Source organism: Pan paniscus, chromosome 12 (genome assembly GCF_029289425.2).
Source record: "Pan paniscus chromosome 12, NHGRI_mPanPan1-v2.0_pri, whole genome shotgun sequence".
In the NCBI taxonomy this organism is placed as follows: Eukaryota; Metazoa; Chordata; class Mammalia; order Primates; family Hominidae; genus Pan; species Pan paniscus.
The window spans coordinates 85,967,473-85,985,294 of record NC_073261.2 but is presented as its reverse complement, the minus strand read 5'-3'; the positions used below and the strand labels follow the sequence as shown (position 1 = coordinate 85,985,294).

The 17,822-nt window shown below is 42.1% G+C and overlaps 1 protein-coding gene across 14 annotated transcripts in view; it reads right to left on the bottom strand.

Annotated features, from left to right (window-relative positions):
- Window positions 1-17,822, bottom strand: part of SLC8A1 (solute carrier family 8 member A1) — a 401,197-nt gene that overhangs the window by 335,811 nt on the left and 47,564 nt on the right. For 3 of the 14 annotated variants that reach the window (XM_003817626.6, XM_024927575.4, XM_024927574.4), the window contains exon 1: window positions 4,148-4,460. The exons of 2 other annotated variants lie outside the window; for them this stretch is intronic. In XM_003817626.6, the coding sequence (XP_003817674.2) occupies window positions 4,148-4,216 (69 nt within the window). In that variant the 5' untranslated portion in view covers window positions 4,217-4,460. Of the gene's footprint in view, window positions 1-4,147; window positions 4,465-4,561; window positions 4,815-17,822 lie in introns of those variants that run through there. 9 more of the 14 variants (XM_024927576.4, XM_063594619.1, XM_034953017.3 and 6 more) reach the window with 6 other exon arrangements.

Here is a 17,822-nt window from a genome sequence, read left to right as displayed (position 1 = left end):
AAAATATTTTGCCCACTCCTCAGAGGACTTAAATGGCTAAATCTTCAAGAAAGTATCAAATTTGTATTACCCTTGCTGCTCTAGAAGCCAAATTTTGGAGAGTTTATCTTTGCCTTTGTCTGGCTACTCTCTATCCGTCCCCATCAACAGCCCCATTCCTGGGCACTCACATCGCCCCAAACTTCCCCACCAAAATGGCCCTGAGTGCACTAACTGGGCAGCAACCTAGTTTTAAACCTCTTTCACATTCTCTGTATTTTCCTGTGTTCCAGGCCCCCAGGACTTTGTCTGCCAGTTGACCTGATAAACCAATCCAAGTTAAAAAAAAAAAAAAAAAAACATATGCTAATGATTTGTGAGAATTAATGGTAGCTCCTTCTCGGATAATATTTCATTTTATTAGGGTCTATTAGATAGAATTCCTTTATTCAAATGAATGGTTCTAATTGTGAAAGTTTCAGATCCTATTTTGCCCAAGAAATAAATGCTTTGAACCTGGGAATGCTTTGCCCACCCTCAAATCACTGTATAGACTGCTGCCTGCAATGCACTTGCCCTTGATCACAAAAGCATTTTCTTTGCTTCAGCTGCCAGAGCTTTTCCTCTTCCACATGTTCCCCTCCTTCTACTGAAACTCACTAGCAAGTTTCAGGTAAGGTGGAAATGTGATTCACTTAAACTTTTGTCTTGTTACTGTCTACACTCTTGGCTGGGCAGATCAAAGGACAATCACAAATCACTTGAGGCAGCAAGGACTACGAGCAACTGTCTTATAAGTCAATGCACTGGAAAATACATCAGAAAATGGACTGTTTGATTAATAAGTACTACTGAGAACCTAGTCATTGATTAGGTCTTCAAAATATGTATTGTGTAAAACGTATTTTGTAATGTATATGTGTGCATGGAGGACTGGGGATGGAAGATGACAGAGTGGGGAGGCCAGGGAGAGAAAGAGAGAAAGAGAGATTTTGGAAGAGGAAGAAAGAAAACCGAAAGTAATCCTGCTGCACTTAATGAGGCCCCACTGGACTAGTCCTGAATCCAAATCTGAATCTCAAAGGCAGATGCTGAAAGCTCACAATCTCAGAATCTAGTCCATCCCAATGGGTCAGAAAACACCTGATATTTATTTCCACTAAATCTCAGCTATATCTCTAGGGAACAGAAATACCTTCGTTTAAAAAGAAAAGTGGAAATAGCTAGTACAGAAATCCACTGGTTTTGTTAGCCACCGTTACTACCAAGAATTAGAGCCAAAGTGATAGACAGCTAAGGGAGCCATAAGTGATGTCAGATAGGATTCTGGAACCCAGAGAAAGTCAGGCAGAACGTTTGCCACAAGAGGGAGCAATAGAATTTGGTCAGATGGGAGACCATTTGGTAGGGGTTATGATGAGGGGTCTATGAGGTATGGGAGGTTATGATGAAGGATTTAACTACAAGTATGGGTGATATTTGGATAATATTTTAGCAAAACACATTTATCCTTGGAGGCAAAAACAAAAAGATAAAGGGACCAGGAAGAGTAGAGAGATAATAGCATGTTGATTCCTAAATTCTTAGCAAATATAAAGTGACAATTTAATGTTTACTTGAAAGCAACATACACACATACTACGAAAATATAAAACATGCAACATATGTGCTCTAACAGCCTCTTCTAGAGGCTGCATTTCTTTTTCCAGATTTAATTTATATTTCAGTTTGAATTTTGTTTATTGCCAAATTTTTAGGGCAGTCTCCTTCTTACCTATATACTATCCTCCCTGTACCTAAAAGGCGTCACAAAGAAAGAACTTGTCTCACTGAATTGCAACATTAAAAACAAAAAACAAACAAACAACAAAAAAAAAAACCCACACAGACATTAATGTCCCAAAATGCACTTACTTTGAGACAACCACATCTATGAGCTAAATGAATGCTTTGGCTTGCTTTTTAAAGGGGAATTGCAACTTCCTTGGATCTGCACAGCTTTTCTCATCATTTATTTTGTCAAAGAAATAGATTGAATACTAAGAGGAATCATGCATTTATTTTGCAAGTAAATAAAAGTCTATATTTGCCTGGCAAAAGCATGTTAAACATAGCTTTTTAACAGATGCTGAAGTTCTCTTGGAATATATTTTATTTTTTCAAAACACAGTAAGCTTAACAGAGCAATTAACATAATTCCTGCAAATAGTCCTATAGGTGTTACTGACTATACCTCACTTTCCATTTGTAATTTTATTGGGAGTCAAAGCACTGTTACTCCCATGCTCTTTTCTTCCCCTGGTCAACAAATGGGCTATGTGCTTAATCTGAAACATTACAGTAGGAACCACTATATAATAATAATAAAGTAAATACATAGGTAGATAGATACATAGAAAATAAGCCTTCATATTTTAGTTCATTACTCTCCTCCTTCAGCCCTGTTAAGCTTTCAAGACAGTAGATTAAGTCTGATCATCATGACACTCTTACATCCTTTGTAGCCCTATACAGCTGAACAATAAATAATGGTTTATCTCTGTTCAGTCCTTTTTGTTGCTGTTCTTTTTCTAGGAATTAATCATTTTTTTTTTAAAAAAAGACAACAACCATTTTAAGGGGACAAAATCAGGGCTTATTTTATAGCAGGTGTGAGAAATCTTAGCTAAAGAGCCGTTGAGATCCAAATGGAATTCTTCAAGCAGGCAGAATTTGTAAAAGGAAAACCATTTAAGAGCACACATCTTGCCTCTTGATGAAATAAGTTGGTCCTCCCCCACCTTCTCACTCACAAGGCCCCAAAGATGGAGCTAGTTTTCCCTTCCTTCCTCCTGCTTTCACACCCGCCTAACCTCCCAATTAAGCAAGTTTAGCAAACCCAGGGAGCTCAATCCAAGTAACACAGGATTTGAAAGAGGAACCTAAAACCAATCATCCCTCTTCCGGCTTTGTCTTCTTATTCGAAATGAATGAAACATCTAGATTCATTTTCCTCCCTTTTTTTTTCTGACTCGCTGCAGGAGTAGCTTTGAGAGAGAAAGAGAAAGCATGTGAGTGTGAGAGAGTGTGTGTGTGTGTGCACGCGCGCGCGCTGGTGGGGACATGGGAAACAGAGGTATACTTTCAGAATTCTCTCCTGGTGGCTCCCTCTTTCCCTTGGGAAATCTTCGCACAAGTCTCAGATTGTGCATGTTCAACTGCTCATATCTAGAGATACTCCAGCAATGCCTTTAACCAGATCTGATCAGAAATCTCCACCTACTCAGCTAGAGGCTCCTCCATGATCAGGACGCTTGTACTGTCTTCACCACATCTGTCATTTTTAAAAAAGCTTCTTCCACTACACCTCCCACTGATATCCTTTTTTTCTCTTTTTAGTCTTTACACCTCCAGCAGGACAAAGTTTGTATTGTTATATTCACAACTACTAGTAGCTGACTAGCAGGAGAGAGAGAGAGCGGCTTCAGGAGAGCCAGGTTCGGGGGCTTCAAAAGGATACCTAGTGCAAAGCACGACTTTCCAGTGACTGCATACAACATGCACATTGCTCTCTTCTAAAAATGCTTTGTTAAATTTCATCACCCCTGTTCTCAACTCAACCACTACCACTTTGGAGAGGGAAATACAAATTGCCAGCCCAAGCCATTCATCAAACAGCAACAGAATCCACGGGGTGGTGGGGGGGATAGAGAAGAGGCGGGGGCGATGCAGGGGGTGGATTTAAAGAATCAAGGATGCACACGTACTGTATTTTCAAGAGCATCGCCTGGGCGGATTTGGTTTCTTTGGCCGGCTGTCCAGCTATAAGACCGCCCTCTTCTTCATTAAGGAGGAGCCAAAAAGGATATCTTCACATCTCAGAACACAGACCATTTCCCCCAAGAGCCAGCAAAGCTCCAGAGGCAGAGAATGCAGCTGCAAAGTTCCCTTCCAATCTCTTGGGGAAAGATGCCTGTGTGTGCAGAATCCCCAAAGCACACCACGGCACAGTGCCCAGAGACGTGGACCCCGCAGCCCACTCCCTGCTACCCCCTACATTTCTTCCTCGTCTGTCTCTGCCCCGCCACACCTCCCTCCTCTCCGCAGTCCGTGGTGAATGAGCACCCAACGCCCGCTGGAAAACAGGGGGCTCGGAAATGTGGCCTTGGGGAAAGACCCCAGGGATTACCGGAAGGAGGGACGTCCGCGGAGAAGAGTCCAGTGGGTGGGGACGCCTGGATCCCCAGCAGCGCTGCATTCGGGGTGGACTTAGCTCTTCGCGCCCTGAATCCTCAGAGCCCAGCGCGGTGCAGGGTGCAGCATCTCTCCTTAGCAGCCCTTTCTTCCTCCGGCAGCCTGCACTGGCAGGCAGGCAGGCACCCTCACGCCCAGACGCACCAGCCCGAGCAATTTCACTCTGGGAAGCGCGGACACCCAGAAAAATGTGCAGGCGCGCACACACCACATCACACACACACACACACAAATTTAGAAGCCGCTCGTTTGCCAAAGCAGAGGGAAGTGTAGCCTTATGGGCAGCAAATGGAAAATAGTTCTCGGTCTCTGACCAAATGCCTTCTGCCTGCCCATCATAAGATCCTACCTGGTTTGGGGAGTGTGAATGGATTCTTCCTCCGTTCCTCCACGCTAGTAGGAAATACGGCGCACTCCCTCCTTTTAAACAGCTCCCGATCAGGAAGAGGTCGCTCCCATCTTCTGTGGGAAGCACAAAGCAGGCGGCGGCGGCGGGCTGACTCCCGTGCAGCGCCGGCGCGAGCGGGAGCGGCGGCAGCGGGCAGCGGTGCGCGCGGGCGGGAGGCAGGCGCGGAGGCCGGGAGGCTGGGAGGGCCGGGGCCCGGGCGGCGCGCGCGCTCCCCCTCCCTCCCGCGCACACTCGCCCGCCCGCCGCCCGCAGCCTCGCACTCGCTCACACGCGCGCTCGGCCCCGCGGCCGCCGGGCGCCCCGGGGCCCCCTGCGCGCCCCTTGGGCTCCCCGGGCGATCGCGTCGGGGCAGAGCCGGCGCGTTTCTGGAGCACCGAGCGGGTGGGGAGCCCTTCCAGCCTCCCAGCCTCTGCCGGCGAGCAGCTTTTTCGATTTCCTGCCGGCTCTCGGCCCCGCAGTGCGTTGTGGCCGCGCGCTAGCGCTGTCTCCCGCACCCAGCCCATCGATGACACGCGCACACAGGCGCTGCAACTTTTCTTTTGAACCCTCTTCTTCTCTTCCGCAGACAGAACCCTGACCCCCAATTCGCCTACCCGTTTCTCACCTCTGACTTTGTTAATCCAACTATCTTTCTTCCCCCACTTCCTGCCCTTCTGCTAAAGGAAGCTTTCTTTTAGCAAAAGGATCTGGGCATATATCAATGATTTTTTTTTTTTTTTAATCCTCACCCTGTGTTTTCGTACGTATCAGATATGCACAACTATACGCTGGCTACTAGATGCTGACACAAGCAAACAGGGATATTGGGGGTAGGGTGTCCCCCGGCCAAGAACTGGGACAGAGTCTCTGTGTTGGTATTTGCCTCAAACATGCGGCTCACCTGGGAGTAAAGACCCAGAGTCTGTTTCGTGTAAAAGCTGTGCTGGTTTTAAACTACAGTGAGGAGTAAAAGCCTAGCATTAATGTTGAGTGGGGAAAGACCTAATGCAGCAATCGACGAACCATTCTTTGCCCTTTCCAAGAGAAGCATTATCATTGCCAATAAATCACTTTCCCCATAATTAATAAAGGAGCACTGCACCAGGCCTTTCCTCTCTTGACAGCTCATTCATTCTTACAAACCCTTAATGACTTCACGTGGTGAAAGGCTAGACCTACTGTGGAGTTCACTAGCTTCCAAACCTGGCTGCGCATCACACACACCTGGGAATGTAGTCAGATGCTGTAGAATCTGAGGCCGAATCTGATGCAGACTCTCCCGTTGTAGGTCTCAAATGGGGCTCCAAATTAGTATTTTTAAAACACCAGTTGCTATCGGCCACTAGTGTCGTTTGCCAAGGTGTGTGTGTGGGAGGGGGGGGGGTCAGGAGCAGCTACTTGGGGAAGGTGGGAGAAGGAGGGACCTGCAGAGCACCAGGCAGAAAGTTAAAGTTTTTTTTCGTGGAGACGTCCCCCCGTACTTACAGTGCAACCAGGGCAGTCACCACGACTGATAGATTCTGACTCCAGGAACCTCAGTTTGCCTCCGCAACAAAGAGGGGGCGGAATGGAAGAAATAGCCTCTTCTGCCCCTGTGCCAGTGGCTCTCAATCCTCCTTGCCCCTCAGAATCTCCTGGGCCGTTTTTAAAAATCCCAGGGCTTAGGCCACACCCCCAAACTGATTAACTTTGACTCTCTGCAGGTGGGCCCCAGACAGCCTTGATTTGTTTTTAAGATGCCTGGTTGATTCCTATGTGCAGTGAAGGTTGAGAACCACTGCTCTAGGCCAATACTCCTCAAACATGAATGTGAGTATGAATCACATGGGGATTGCAGATTCTTTTTCAATAGACCTGGAGCAGGCCTGGGGTAGGCAAGTGTTGAAGTGATGCTGAGGCCGTCTGAATGAGGACCTCACTTTAATTAGTCGGGTCTATTGCCAGCAGTCATGGATACTGGCTTTGTAGAGGACACTCTAAGCTGCTTCGTGTCTTATAAAATTTGCAGGAATCGTTCTTGCCTAAGAACATTTTTCTTTCCTTGCTATAAGTTAAATTTTCTTGGAAGCTACTTTCCACACAAACTCGGTTAGACTGCACTTACTAGTGGATATAAACAGAATGACCTGTGGGGAGACAGAAGGTCACTGTCTCTTTTAGAATATGTCCTCTACCAAAAATTACTTAGAGTCCCTGAATTTAAGGCAGTGTGAGTAGCAGATATTTGGCTCACACTCAATGAAAGGGGCTTGGAGAGAAAAGTGGCTGCCTTCTAAATAACACTAAGGAAAGCTTATAACTAAAGACTCCACTCAATAGGAAATAGGACACAGCCAAATGAAGGAACCAAGAGAAAGCTAAATGAAAATGTGAGTGGGCCATATTTCATTGGAATGGATTTTGTGGAAAGAGTGTAGCCTCTTATTGCTATGATGGGCCACTTAGTGAAAGCTGAGATTTTCTTGAAATTTTAGGCATGTTTGTGACACGGAGTGACAAGAACCCTGTTCTTTAAATGTTTATATTCCAGTGATGCCCAAAGTCTGTCTTAAGAATTTTTTTTTTTTTTTTTTTTTTGCTTTGACTATTGAAATTGAAAGGCTACATCTTGGCCACTTGATTCTTCCTCTTTTCCAATCGAAACTGCTTTTTAGACTGATTTGGATTCTTGGAAAAAAAACAATATTAAATGGTCTTCTGTTTATCTAGAACTATTGGAGAGGCAGCCTAGTGCCTAGTGATTTGGCATCCTTTTTGGTTCAGTCAGTTTCTGAGTCCCTAATTTTCTTTGCCTTTCATTTCTCTTTAAAGGCATTTTTATAATGGTTCCAGGGCCCCAAGGCAAATCAAACCTTTTGCTCCCTCCTAAATGTCATACATGAGTGAGTTTTTATTGCGAGAATTATCAAAGGCTGCATCACAGGCACAAGGCTGAGGAAGACGATGGCTCTAAGAAAGGAAAAAGTGAGGCTGCTGCAGTCTGTGGCTTTGGAAAGAAGACATGTTGAATGGAGGAAGGTGGTAATTTACATTCTAATAGCAGTAATGTTTCTTAATTGCAGTCTTCCATATTGATTGCCATTCTTTCCTCTGGACTTGGAATTAAGAGTCACCGGGTCTCCACTGTTATCTAACCAAAGCAATACGACACAACCATTCAGGGGACTCCACAGGGATATCACTAAGATTTGATATATTCGAAAGATGTTCTGATGTTCACAAACTATTTCCTAGGAAACCTTCAGGGGATCTGTTAGCAAACTCATTTTCAGACCAAGTGTAAATATTGTGAATTAGGCCCTACTTTTTATCTAGTCTATAGAAAATTTAGACATGTTATCAGGTTACCAAGATTTTTAAAAATATTTAATAGTTTACTAAAGCACTCAATATGTTTTCATCATAGGGAAAACAAGCACAATACTCTGTTTAAATTCCTTTCATTTTTACTTTGAATTACATAAATCAGAGGTACCTCTATTGTCTCTTCCATTGCTTCGGGCTTCTGAAATATGTTAATATAGTCTTAGTCGTCCCTCACCTCATTTCTTACTCTGCCAGTCTTCACTAATCACCTATCTGTTCAGTCACAGGCTCAGTTTCATAGTGATTTCTACATAAGAAAATGTTGTTATATAATAGCACCCCTAGCGTGGCCAGTGAGTGGAGCTTAGAATTAGCCATTTTTCCATACCTAAGAATCTCAGGTGAACCATTGGGTTCCCAGTTTTGTTCTTTAGGTTTTCTTTGCTGATGAGTAGATCCAGGGTTCTTTGCTTTGGGGATGACTTTGAGAATTCTTTGTTGACTTCTAAGTGCTGTTGTTCCTCTTCCCTGGAGACTTGTTCCTGCAGTTAAACTTTTACTTCTCTGTTTTGTTTTGACCAACTGAACACCACTCTTGTACCTCACCCAATTGTAAGCCCTGCTACTGCACAACAGTCCACAGACTGGGGCAGCCTTCCTGGCAGACTTACAGTCACAACTCTCCTCCTCTCTGCATTACCGTGGGGTCAACCACTTCCTCTGAGTCGCCAATGAATTTGTCACAGTCTTTGGACATCAGGGGCCTGCAATTCTACATTTGAGCAACTGATATTAAAGAATTGGGTTTGGGCTGGGCGCGGTGGCTCACGCCTGTAATCCCAGCACTTTGGGAGGTCGAGGCGGGTGGATCACGAGGTCAGGAGATCGAGACCATCCTGGCTAACATGGTGAAATCCCGTCTCTACTAAAAATACAAAAAATTAGCCGGGCGTGGTGGCGGGCCCCTGTAGTCCCAGCCACTTGGGAGGCTGAGGCAGGAGAACGGCGTGAACCCAGGAGGCGGAGCTTGCAGTGAGCAGAGATCACACCACTGCACTCCAGCCTGGGTGACAGAGCAAGACTCCGTCTCAAAAAAAAAAAAAAAAAAAAAAAAGAATTGGGTTTGTACAAAATCCTGAGACTTCTGTTTTTCATTTCTGCCCCTTATTAAATTAAGGAAATATGTAGTCTCTATCCTGCAACTTTATCAATGGTAACTCAATGGCAGAATCATTATCTAGAGCTATTAATTAGAGGTCAGAAAATAATAGCAGATTGGTTAAGAGCCAGGGCTTTAGAGTCAGAATATCTGTGTTAGATTCTCAGATCCAGCTGTGTGACCTTGGGGAAGCTTCTTAACCTCTTAAATCTCAATATCTTTGTTTGGAAAACATGAATCATAAACTCTCCCTCAAGGTGCTGTGGGAAGGATAAAATGTATATAGGATGCTTGGCATAGTTCCTGATCATAGTAATTGCTCAGCAAATGATATTGCTGTTATTATTACTGGTAAAGTTTCATAAACATGATGTCAATGTAAATTTTAAAATTTCTATATAATTAGATTCTACATAATCAGGTCATCCAATTATTGATATTGATTATGCTGTTGTTTTTGTTATACAGAGTTCTATGCAATGAATAATCCAGAAAAATATACATTTCTACATCAAGAGAGTACTTTTCCTCTCTGTAATGAAAAAAGCTGCTTGTGAACTTTCTGATTTTGTAAGTACATAGTGTGGTTAGTGATTGATTAAAAGAGGCAATGAATTCTTCTCTCCTTCACAATAATTCTGTTCCCTTATGTCTGGGTATCAATTTGATCTTATCTCTATTATAAACTGAGGGTAGAATTTCAAAGACAGCCATTTTATGCAAATCCTGCTACAACTAAAATTTTGATTGTCACATTACATTAATTTTATTAACTGGGAACTTTTTCTGTAGGGCGTAAACTTCTTCACTAAGTTTACACAACACACTTTCCTCAACATTGATTCCAGGACTCTTCATCAAATAGGGGCTCAAGATAAGCTCCCTGGGGTGCTTTGTACCAGGCAGTTGTTCCCTACAATCCAGTTCAGAAGCAATGTCCCTGCGAGATTACACTTCAGCCTTTTTCATAAATCTCTTTTCCAAGGCACCGTTTATGATATATATCTCCCTCGCTGTATCTTCAATTGCTGGTCACTGATTAGACTCTTCTGAGAGCTGCCACTGTTTTAGTGCTTACCACAATGCCCAGACAGTAGCCCTTGAAGATGAAACCTAAGGGGAAAATAGACTAAACTTATGGGTGTTGTAATCCATGATTTTTATGATGCTGATTCTGCTACTACTGGAAGTGTCTGGAAATAATGAAACTGTATGCTCTCGTCTCTTTAAAAATGTAGACTCATACAGTGTGACCTAAAGAATCCTTAGTAATCACAAACAAGTAATACTTAGAAACTGCATTCTATTTTCCTGTTCTTTTAAAAGTATTATCCAGTCACACAAAAGTCACCTTTGGGTTTGTTTCAGCATTCCTAAGAATGTCTTTATCAAAACAAAGGATAAATTGTTTGTATAGACATTAACATTTTTTGCCACCTCCAATTTAATTTTTATGTAAGAAATCCTTGTGAACTAGTTGGGGCTGCTATGGTTACTCTCATTTTACAGACTGAGAAAGAAAGTACAAAGGGATTTGCCAAATCCTGGCTGTACGCATGTATCAGCTGGGTTATTTAAAAAAATACTGAAAGCTGGGTCCTACCCTTAGACATTCTGTCTCTATTGGTCAGAAGTCGAGTCTGGGCACTGTTTTGTTTTGTTTTCAAGTTTTTTGGGATGGTTCTATGATTCAGCCAGGGCTGAAAACCACTGACCTAAGGTCAAATAGCTAATTTGTGGCAAAGACAAGTGATAAAGCTCTTTTACATCTGGCACAACTCAGTTTCTTTTCTGCTGCTCTATCAAATTTCACTATTAATAGAATATAAAAATGAGGACTTTTCTGGGAAATTTAAGAGGACTTACAAACGTTTAAGGGCCTTTTTGAGTCCCTAAGGGGCAGGTAATGTAATTCACCTGACATAAGCAGATTGGAGGATATGATCTAGAAAGTCCAGTCCATTACTATGGGGCCCCCTTCTACTTGAACATTTATTCCTCAGCATCTAGAGCAGTTTTTGGTGCATGGGACATGAATTAGTAGAACATGTATCGTCCCCTGTAAGGAGGCTGGTGTAGATGGAAAGAAGGATTCCGGTGATAGGGTAAACTCTTTGGCCTCTCTCCAGTGCAAATTGCAACTTAATAGCAATCATCTCTTTGTAGCTGCAGTGCAGGCTCTGGTTAGCTGACACAGTCACCATATCTACACCGGTGTTCTGCCTGGCCACCTGCTCTGCGATGACAGACAGATTGTCTGTGACATTGCAGGAGGAGGAACCACACAGAGACAACAATCTGACTGAGCCTCAGGCTTGAGTTTGTAAACTAACCCTTTGTCAGTTATCTCAGGAATTACTTATAAGCTCTTATTTGGACCAATTTGTGACTAAGTCAGAGAATCTCTTATTTCCTCTATTAAGACGGGTTCACTAGGCATGGGGTTTATAAGCATTATTCTTGTATTCTTATTTATTATTTTTCAAGATTCAAGGAATATGTAAGTTTCCTGATTATGTCAAACGTTGGTCATCAAGCAACTCTTATTAAAGGAAAAAAAGCTGGGTAGAACAGAGAAAAATAAAACACAGCTGAGAGTAGCCATGAATTCATTTGTTCACTCATTTCTTTATGGATTTTTTCAACAAATATTTATAAGGATGGACTCCGGACCAGGCACTGTCTCAGACACTGGAGAGACAGCAGTGAAAACATCAGTAGAAGTTTCTACTCTCCTGGGACTCACATTCTAGTGAAAAAATGACAGGCAACAAGCAAAATAAACAAATTAACACATTGTAGGGTGTCATATGGAGAAACTGCTATGAAGCTCATAAAGTGGGAAAAATGGAATAGAGAGGTTTAGGGAAAGTAATAGTTTAGGTGGTCAGTTCTGCAGAGACTTGAATTAAGATTTCCTGTTGACACCACCAAACCTTTTTTGAGAGTCCCAAACAGATAAAATGATATAGGACAGTATATCTTTTTTTTGTTTTGAAAATTTGTTTCTGCCCTGTACTGAGTTTTATTTTGTTTTTAGGAATTCCTGCCTCAAAGCCATCGGACTTTATCAGGGTCAGCAGCAGAGGCATGGCCATATGACTTGTACCACCGCGTTTTGGAGCATATTCATATTAAATACATCCAAGAGTTGTTTCAAAAAGACAGACTGCCACCAGGGGTTGCACATAAAAATAACCGTTCCTTCTAAGGCACAGTTGACACAAGAATTCTGAGTGCCTCTTTGGTTTATATTATAGCATCTTATTAGTGCACCTGGATGACCAACTTTATAAGTAAGCTCTGGTGGGTGAACCTCTTGCCGCAAAGTCAACAGCATTGGTGGGCAGTGTTGGGGGAGGCCATGGGAATCATGTATGTGTAACTTAATGGGTCCCATTGCTGCTTTCTGTGGGTCCATCATACCTCCTTTTCCTTTTTCCTGAATTGTTACCTGAAATTATACTATACACAACACACACACACTCTTACACAAACTCACATACTCATTCGCATACATGGCTTGTAAATATGGCCAAATATTTAATTATTGAAAAATCACCAATTGCAAATTTGCAAATACCCATGAAAATCATAGCTGACCTCTTGTTTTTGTAAATGTTATTTAACGTCAATGGTGTTTTATTTGCAGAGTCTTGTATACTTCTTTTCACGTCTACTTGGAGACTCAGGGCCTAAAGCAGATTACAACTCATATACTGTGCTTTTTTGAAATGAATGATATCAGATTTGAAGCCTAAAATAGATATATGAATTATGTATCGCATGGATCTTAAGAAAGGATTTAATTTTTCTCTTATTGTTTCTTTTGTAAAAAGAAAAATAAAAATCTCTGAATGTTGCTCAAGGAAAAGCAGAGCTTGGATAGAAAATTATTCAACCCAGCAAAGTGCATACTTCACTTGTAACAGATAGATCAATAAATATCTGTTGAATAAATGATGCAATTTAATGGAACATGCTACTTTATAGGGTAATCATTTATATTTTGTAGCAGATTACTGGTTTAATTTTTAAGTCATTCCAGCTGCAAATAGGGAGTGACTACTCCATTCAGAGCCATGAACTAAGTTCTGTGGTGATTAAAAAAATGAATTAGACACTCTCCATGGCCTCTAGGAATTTAGACTTACAGGTAAATTCAGACTGTAAGTGTTTTTTAATTTTTTAATTTTTTTTTTTTGAGACAGAGTCTCGCCCTGTTGCCCAGGCTGGAATGCAGTGGCATGATCTGCAACCTCCGCCTCCTGGGTTCAAGTGATTCTCCTGCCCCAGCCTCCCCGAGTAGCTGGGATTACAGGCAGGCACCGCCATGCCCAGCTGATTTTTTATATCTTTTGTAGAGATGGGGTTTTACCATGTTGGCCAGACTGGTCTTGAACTCGTGACCTCAGGTGATCTGCCCACCTCAGCCTCCCAAAGTGCTGGGATTACAGGCGTGAGCCACCGCACCTGACTGACTATAAGGATTTTTCAAGAAGTAAGTGCTATGGCCGGATATGTACTTTATGAAGGTAAATCTTGACAGTGTGTCTGAGATGTGCTTAAAGTGGGCATGACCAAGGATAAAGAGACCAGAGACTCACATAAAAGGACTCTAAACAACTACTGAGGGCGAAAAGGAAGAATATAGCCATTTTTTTCTTTGGCCCAATTCTTAGCAGAATCCTATTACCGCTCAGCTCAATCTTTTAAAAAAGTACTGAGTTTTCATTTTGAGAGGAATCACTCTGGATGGTTTCAAGTGGAACACATATAATTTCTATAAAGTCGTTACTATTATAGGAAAAAAATCATTTTTAAGACTGGCATATCAAGGTGGGGATGGAGGGTGCTAGTCTGCTGTACCAGGCAGAGAGGATATTTCACCACTGAGATGATGAATGGTAGCAATAAAAAGCAGACAGACCCTTCGTTGGTTTTATTATTGTGCCTAACTTCTCTACAGACAATGCACCCCCTGATCCTTTGCAACGTGGATTTACTGCTCCCACTGCCTGTCCCCCTTGGTGTGCTGGTGTTTCTAAAACAGATTATAGTAATCTGAGAATATCCGGTCTTCTTTCTATGACATAGAACTGACTTGCAAGTAAGGAGGAGGTGAAAAACCCTTGCCCACTCCGCGCCCCTGCACAACCACCAGACATTTAAATTTACTGTGAGTGAAAGCTAAGTCTGACAAAGGATGGATTTTATAAAGAGCCTCTTACTTCCCTTAACTACCACTGATTTTACTATTATTTCAGAAATATACAAGACCAGTGAAGGAAATCTAATATATGTGTAACATTTAATCAAGTCTTTTTGTCTTTTGATCATATATATTCAGAAGAACATTGTTTTGTTAAAGGCAGTCTTATTTGTTAGATAACAAGTCCAAAGATAAAATAAATTGTTTGATTTTTCATGTGTATTTTTGACATCTTTCTGACACTCTTAATCTGACACAAACTAAAACACTATACATTCATCGTTATAAGAAATCTAGTGTTGATTTAAGAGTACTTGACATTATAAGATATATTTATAAAATGGAAAGAATATGCTAGATTTTTCGATGTTTATCCTCTCATTTTAAAGTAAAATCCTTTTTTTTTTTTTTTTTTTTTTTTTTTTTTTTTTTGAGGTGGAGTCTCACTCTGTCGCCCAGGCTGGAGTGCAGTGGCACAATCTTGGCTCACTGCAAGCTCCACCTCCTGGGTTCAAGCAATTCTCCTGCCTGAGCCGCCCAAAAAGCTGGGATTACAGGCATGCACCACCACACCTGGCTAATTTTTGTATTTTTAGTAGAGATGGGGTTTCACCATGTTTGCCAGGCTGGTCTCAAACTCCTAACCTCAGGTGATTCGCCCACCTCGGCCTCCCAAAATGCTAGTATTACAGGCGTGAGTCATTGTGCCCAGCCATAAAATCCTACATTTAATTAAATAAATCTAATACTTTTTAATTCTTAATCAACTATAACTAAATAAATTTAAGTAAACTTATTTAAATAAATAACATTCTATTTATATATGAATCCTAGTGTTAGAAAAATACCTAATGAATTTCCTGACAAGTTGGCAATCTTTTTTTTTTTTTTTTTTCTTTGAGAGGCAGTATCTCATATTAGAGAAGATCAGAGCAGGTGGGGCATGGTGGTTCATGCCTGTAATCCCAGCACCTTGGGAAGCCTGGGTGGGAGGATCGCTTAGCCCAGGAGTTCGAGACCAGCCTGAGCAACCTAGTGAGACCTCATCTCAATAAAAAAGTCAAAAATTAGTCAGATGTGGTGGTGCATGCCTGTATTCCTAGCTACTTGAGAGGCTGAGGTGGGAGGATTGCTTTAGCCCAGGAGTTTGAAGCTGCAGTGAGCCCAGATTACGCCACTGCCCTTAGCCTGGGTGATAGAGTGAGACTCAGTCTAAAATAAAATATAAAATAAAATAAAATAAAATAAAACAGCAGGAATGAGCTTGAGTTTTGTGGGAATAAACTTGAATTTTGGTAGTTGCCTGCTAGCTGTGTTATGATAGATAAAAATTATTTGTTCACTCATTTGTTTATTGAGTAGTTTTTGAGTGACCACTAAGCAAGGTCCTGTGTTAGACACAATGGAATTATCAGTGAAAAAAAATGGGGCTTTCATCGTGGGGAAGAAAACTAACCAAATTACACAATTTAGTTTTTAATTAACATTGTGGTAAGTGGCAGCAAGAAGACACAGAGAATGGGCTTAGACGTTTTCTAAGAGAGAGAGCTAACCTTTTTTAGTAGACTCTGTAAAGCTCCAAAAGGTAACTAAGCATTGGCTAGGAAAGGAGGGAGTGAAGTGAGTTCAGTACAGCCCTGGACAAAAGCAGCTTCGGACACAAAGGCCCTGAGATGAGATGCAGTTGAGGAACTGAAAGGTCAGAGGTTCTAATGCGCGCAGCCAGTGAGGGAGAAAGGCGTGTCAGTGGCGGCTGCAAGATAAGCAGAGTCCGTGTTGAACTTGTCGGAATTAATTTTTTGCTTTTGTTTTTCCTAAGATCAAGGTGATATCTGCTTCATTCTAAAGAATCGCCTTAGTTCCACTATAGAACAATTAGCCTTACAGTTACTAAATTTTCTGCCCTTTTTCACTTCTCTCTGTCATACAAAATTTAGCAGAATTCCTTCTAACTTAATTATTAAGGGGAGAATTGACAACTGGAAGATTAAAAACAAATTAACTCATATTTTCTATGCATCGTTTTACTTTCATTGCTATCCCTTGTCTGGGGTCTCCTGTGTGATTATTAGTAATTGCCACAATGACCAGAATTATCCACCAGATTGCTTTTCAGATTGCTTGGTGGAATCTTGTTCTTTTTTTGCCCATATCCCTTCTTGATATGCTATTCTAAATTACTCTCAGACTTACAGACAAGGGAGGAGGATTAAAGAGGATACACACACACACACACACACACACACACACACACACATATATATATATAGAGAGAGAGAGACAGATTGATGGTGTCTCGCTCTGTTTCCCAGGCTAGAATGAAGTGACGTGATATTGGCTCACTGCAACCTCCACCTCCCAGGTTCTAGCAATTCTCCTGTCTCAGCCTCCTGAGTAGCTGGGATTACAGGTGCATGCCACCACGCCAGGCTAGTTATTGTATTTTTAGTAGAGACGGTGTTTCACCATATTGACTAGGCTGGTCTTGAACTCCTGACTTCAGGTGATCCATTCACCTCGGCCCCCCAAAGTGCTGGGATTACAGGCTTAAGCCACCACACCTGGCCAAAAGAGGATACATACATATATATTTCAGGCAGTTCCCTGAACCAGATAGGTTCAGAGAGATTCCCTAAAGAAGAAATATTGGTAGCCAATGTAAACAAAAACAGCACTGGCTGAATTCTAGCATAGAGACAATGCATTTCATAACTTTAAAAGATTCCTTCATTTCTACCTCTTTGTTTGCAGTTAAGTTGTCTCCATTGTGGCATATAAGCAAAACAACAATTAGACCCAGTCTACTGTGCACTCTATTAGGAGTTGTGAAGGAGAGGACCCATTTGTTTCTCCTCTTTGAGGTAAAGGGAAGAGGTTCCAAAAGAATTGCTTTAAAGATTGTAAGAAGGGGAGACTGGCATCTGTTTCCCAATCTTAGCTTCCAGCTTTCTTCTGTATCATATACCCCTAGAGTTGGTGAAAGACTACAGAGGAGGAATGGAGTGGTGTGGGGTTTGTCACCGGAGAGGTATTTAAAACAGTATGAGAAGTGGGGATGTGGTGGGGGCATGACATTGGAACTGCAGGCCTGCCAAGGACTCTACCATAGGACACAGGATGTATTTTGAGTGAGGCCACCAGTTGGTGGGGGTCAACCTATAAGAATAATCTGGTCACATGTAAGTTCCCCCAGTGCCTGGAGGAGATGCTGAGTAAAGAGTCCATCTCAGTGGGGACAGTTGAGTATTTGATCCAACCACACTGATTAGATAATAAATGAGATTGATCAGAAGCAGGTGCCAATATGAAGGAGCTGCAACCTTGCCACAAGAGATGTTCTCTCCTTACTCCTCTCCCACCCCCAGCTGTGCCAGAACACTATAGAAGCACAGAGGAAAAAGGGCAGGTGAGAGGGTAGATAATATCTCTCTTCTTTCCAAATCTCTAGAGAAGAAGTTGTCAACTAGGGTTGTACCACTCCCTCGGGGGCAATTTTAAAATTCATGGGGTATTTTGTGGTTGTCATGACAATACGAAAGTTGTTA